Source organism: Pongo abelii, chromosome 13 (genome assembly GCF_028885655.2).
Source record: "Pongo abelii isolate AG06213 chromosome 13, NHGRI_mPonAbe1-v2.0_pri, whole genome shotgun sequence".
Classification (NCBI taxonomy): domain Eukaryota; kingdom Metazoa; phylum Chordata; class Mammalia; order Primates; family Hominidae; genus Pongo; species Pongo abelii.
The window spans coordinates 21,830,162-21,835,067 of NC_071998.2; the positions used below are offsets into that span (position 1 = coordinate 21,830,162).

The 4,906-nt window shown below is 43.7% G+C and overlaps 1 protein-coding gene across 1 annotated transcript; it reads left to right on the forward strand.

Annotated features, from left to right (window-relative positions):
- The first annotated feature begins 3,666 nt into the window (after positions 1-3,666).
- LOC100434422 (olfactory receptor 13C7) lies at positions 3,667-4,623 on the forward strand. The gene has a single exon (XM_009244280.4). The coding sequence runs from the start codon at positions 3,667-3,669 to the stop codon at positions 4,621-4,623; it is 957 nt and encodes a 318-aa protein (XP_009242555.4).
- Positions 4,624-4,906: the final 283 nt, after the last annotated feature.

Below are 4,906 nucleotides of genomic sequence, written 5' to 3' on the forward strand. Positions count from 1 at the left end.
AAAAGGAAGTGAGGAAGAAGCTAATCATGACAACAAAGTGTTTTCGGTTCAAGAATGAGATACAGAGTAAGTCCAGGAAACCAAGCTCACTAGTCATCATTTTGATTCCTGCTCTTTGCCACTATAATCATAAAGGCTAACTCTACTATGGAAAAATGAGGGACATAGTTGAAAGAACTATTGACAAATAATGTTACCACTGAGTTTCCATCCAGAATGAAAATAATGAATGCAGATGAGTTCTGGAACATGAATTAGACAAACTAAGGGGGATTCAAACATCAAGATTCAAGTTCACGATTCACCAGGAAGCCTATTAGCATTTCATCTTGGAAATGGATACCACCAGATCCTTGAGGCTGAAGAGAAAAAGAGTTACAAAACCACCTATATGTGCACACACACATTATGCATATGAATGTGTGAATAGAGCTATGCACATGGCCCCCCCCCCGAGAAAATAAATTACACAAGTTAATTTCCAGAGTTCAGAACAAAACTGGACATCCTAGGGAAGGAAGCTTTTAAAGTTTAGAGGAGAGAGAGTTCTGTGGGCAGAAATTGCCATGGGAAATTTCCTGGAGGAGATGATTCTTTGCCAGGTAAGCCAAAGGGATCTCTGACACATTGACAGAAACACAGTGTTCACAGCAGGCAGTAGAAGGAGTAATGTGCCTAGTTCAGAGCCGTATCTTCAGTGTAGCTGCACGTATCTACAGTGATTTATTGTCCTTCTGTCTCTGAAGGGCTGATACACAAAAGAGGAAGTGATTATGTCCCATGTAGCCAAAGGCTAAGCTAACACCCAGGATAGAGGTGCAGGGAGATAAGCAGACTTTGACCCAGGATGAGAAAGAACTTGTTGAACACTAATGTCCTCTGGCAATAGGAAAGACTTTTGAGGAAGTAGAGGGCTCCCTTTCACTGAACCACTGTTTTCTAGATATTTTACCTTTCTTTCCTTGGCTTCTTCCTCATGCTTCATAACCGTCCTCTACATATTAGTTACTTGTTGTTGTATAACAAACTTCTTCAAAATTAAGTGGCTTAAAACAACACACATGTTGCCTCACAATTTCTGTGGGTCAAGATCTGATTATAGATTAACTGGATCCTTTGCTTCAGGGTCTTTCACAGGCTATAACTAAGGTTTTGACTAGGGGTGGGATCTCATCTGAAGGTTTAACTGGGGAAAGGTTTACTTCCAAGCTCACTTAGGTAGTTGGCAAGATTCAGTGCCTTGAGAGTTGTTGGGCTGAGGTCCTGAGTCAGTTGGCCAGAGACCTCTCTCAGTTCCTTGCCACATTTGTCTCTCCAATCTGGAAGTTTGTTTCACTAAAGCCAGCAAGTGAATGTATTCTTTTGGTTAAATGCAAGTTACTCAAGGGGAGAGGACGACACAAAGCCACAAATACCAGGAGGCAAGAATCACTAAAGCCATCTTAGACGCTGCCGGTCATACTCCAGATTCCACTAACAAAGAATGTCTTCCCTGGACTTTGTGCTATCCCTCCTGTTCCATGAAGCTGTTCAAACAAATGCCTTGTTGAGGTTGTGGAAGAAAGAAGCAAGCCAAGAGCTGTGCCAAGCTCTGTCCCCAAGATGGTCTTCTCCTTCCTCCCATCCCTTGCCTGTCTCTTCATGTGTAAATTCTCCCCCACTGTTCAAGGACTTGCCAGAGACTGACTCCCCATTGAGGTCTCCCCAGGGCCTTATATAGAAGTTCCCCCAAAATGTCCACAGCCATGCCCCTGAGCACTTGATTTGGAATCATTGTGCCCACAGCTGCTGGTCCCATAGTGCATGGACAGGGGGCATTCCTAAATAACATTTAGCTCTCCAGCTTCTTTTCAAGAATTTTTAGCATTTTGAAGTTTGCAGAAATTCAAAAAGGACATGAAAATGCTTTCTCTAACATCCCTCAATAGTCTAAGTGTGGAAAGTTCCAACAGGAAGACAAGAAGGAGGAAAAGAAGTCTTTCTGGAGTGCTTTTGGCATAATTGGATCTTGGGGACATTGTCTCAGAAGTATAAAAACTTACCTGACTTTGTACAATTCTACTTCCAAACTTTTAATCACTTCAGGGAGCATAATAGTCCCAATCGTAGCACTGATTTCAAATTGCCTTTTTCATGTTCTGGTTATTCATTTGGAAATTTTGCTTAAAACATAAAACCAAGACTGAGTAAGAAGAACTAGCTTTCACTCTTTTCTTCAAATCAGAGGTGGCCATCTCAACCTGAGTCTTTCAAGCTAGTGCTGCTATTTCTTGCCCACACACTGTTCCTAAGCCATGGGTACATTTTCTCGGTAGGCTCCTGACAAAGGTAAGTGAGGGTTCTTATAAGAGTAATACTTAACCTTTTTATTAGCACAATAACATTCCTAACTTCTGACTTGATTTTCTAAAGGGATTGGGACTTGAGAAGGGAAGGAATGAAGCAATTTCAGCACTATCACAAAGATTGAGGCCCATGCAAAACTCTTTCTTCTTAGGTCAGAAAATCTAGATGGCAAGAAGCCTATGAAACTTTTCAGTCTTAGGTCATGGACTTACCTAATTTTAGAGACTCCCCCAGAAATAAGATGGTCGTATGGTTTCAGAGCCTCTTCTGTTGACTTTTCACAAACTCAGGCAATTCCAGAAGGAGGTGAAATCACCATCACATGAATGAGAGAAACTCAGAAGGCTGCTGGCTTGGTTTAGAATAAAGAATGTTCTGACACTTCAGAGCTCTGTAAATAGGAAGCAGGCTGTTTGGGAATGTAGTGAGCTCTTCATCACTAGAAGAGATCAAGCTGAAAACCCATGCATCAGTGTTCTGCAGAGGAAGATCTAGAATGGGACAGAGGGTGGGACCAGATTTATTTGGGGGGCATAATCAGTGTCAGGATCTATATCTGGGTGACATACTTAGGTTCAAGAACTCTTGATTCCTGTGTAGGCACTCACCCCGATTGCCTTAGTTACCAAAGAAAACTAGAGTTCCAGAAATTGTGAGCCACTATGGGTTTCTGGGGCCAGCCTCCTATTTATCTTCATGATACATCAGATTCAAATATTAGAGACATATTGAAATTTCCAGAGCATGAAGTTACCTTGGAACCCTCTCCCCTTTCCCTTGCATCTCTCCATGTCCAGTCTCCTCTTTTCCTGAAAGACCCAGCTGGGGCTGGTGTTGCCCATGAGAAAGATCTTGGGCAACAACCAGAGTTTGTTTTATATAAAAATTGTCTAACAAGAAGAAATAGTTATAAGGTGAGGATTCACAATTAATCAAGTCACAAGTATTTGGCACAAAGTTGGGGGAACATGGAGCAAACTTTAAGTCACTTTTCTGATCAAAGTTTAATGAGATAAATTGCCTTGTAGGATGTAGCATCCCTAAATGAATGTGTTATGTGTTTTCATCACTGATCACATGTGTTACATTATCATAGTCATCATTTTAAACCTTATGCATTTGGTGTCCTGTGGCCCCAAAATAATTTTTTATTTTGTTGTCTCTTTTTTCTTGGAAAGAAATATTGTGGACTTTCAAAACTGTTTTCTAATGTCTTAGCCAGACTGGAACCCCAGACCAGATGCACTGGTCCTATGCCAGGCAAAGAATGTTGAGTTTGGACCTCTAAGTCTTTCCTTCAGTCAACAGAGGAGATACACTATGGTAAGTGCCAACCAGACAGCCTCTGTGACACAGTTTGTTCTCCTGGGCCTCTCTGCCCACCCAAAGCTGGAGAAAACATTCTTTGTGCTCATCCTGCTGATGTACCTGGTGATCCTACTGGGCAACAGAGTCCTCATCCTGGTGACTATGTCCAACTCCCACCTGCACATGCCCATGTACTTCTTCCTGGGGAACCTCTCCTTCCTGGACATCTGCTATACAACCTCCTCAGTCCCCCTCATCCTTGACAGCTTCTTGACCCCCAGGAAAACCATCTCCTTCTCAGCCTGTGCAGTGCAGATGTTCCTCTCCTTTGCCATGGGAGCCACAGAGTGTGTTCTCCTGAGCATGATGGCTTTTGATCGCTACGTGGCCATCTGCAACCCCCTTAGGTACCCTGTGGTCATGAGCAAGGCTGCCTACGTGCCCATGGCTGCTGGCTCCTGGGTAGCTGGAAGCACTGCTTCCATGCTGCAGACATCCCTTGCAATGAGGCTGCCCTTCTGTGGAGACAACATCATCAACCACTTCACTTGTGAGATTCTGGCTGTCCTGAAGTTGGCCTGTGCTGATATCTCTGTCAATGTGATCAGTATGGGAGTGACCAATGTGATCTTCCTGGGGGTCCCGGTTCTGTTCATCTCTTTCTCCTATGTCTTCATCATTGCCACCATCCTGAGGATCCCCTCAGCTGAGGGGAAGAAAAAGGCCTTGTCCACCTGCTCTGCCCACCTCACAGTCGTGGTCATCTTCTATGGGACCATCCTCTTCATGTATGGGAAACCCAAGTCTAAGGACCCGCTGGGGGCAGACAAGCAAGACCTTGCAGACAAACTCATTTCCCTCTTCTATGGGGTGGTGACCCCCATGCTCAATCCCATCATCTACAGCCTGAGGAACAAGGATGTAAAGGCTGCTGTGAGGAACCTGGTATTTCAGAAACGCTTTGCCTAGTGATGTTTGGGGGAACAGATGTCCCCGTAGCTTTTTGCCTCTTGGCTGCTTTCACCCACAAATCTCAGAAGAGCATGCTCCCTAAAGAAGATACATGTGAAGAATGACTACCAGAAAATTGAAATACTCATGTAATAGAGCACTTTAGCTGTGATTGGACCCAATTAAAATGTTGAAACCTAGAACCCAGGGGGAGTGTGGCTTGAGGGGATGGAAGCAGAATGCTGCTGGATACACAAGGAATGATTTTTCTGTTTCTCCACTGTTCAAGTCTGAATTCACC

Bases quoted from the DNA above. Each gene is read 5' to 3' on its own strand.
- LOC100434422 (XM_009244280.4), top strand. From the start codon at position 3,667: ATGGTAAGTGCCAACCAGACAGCCTCTGTGACACAGTTTGTTCTCCTG.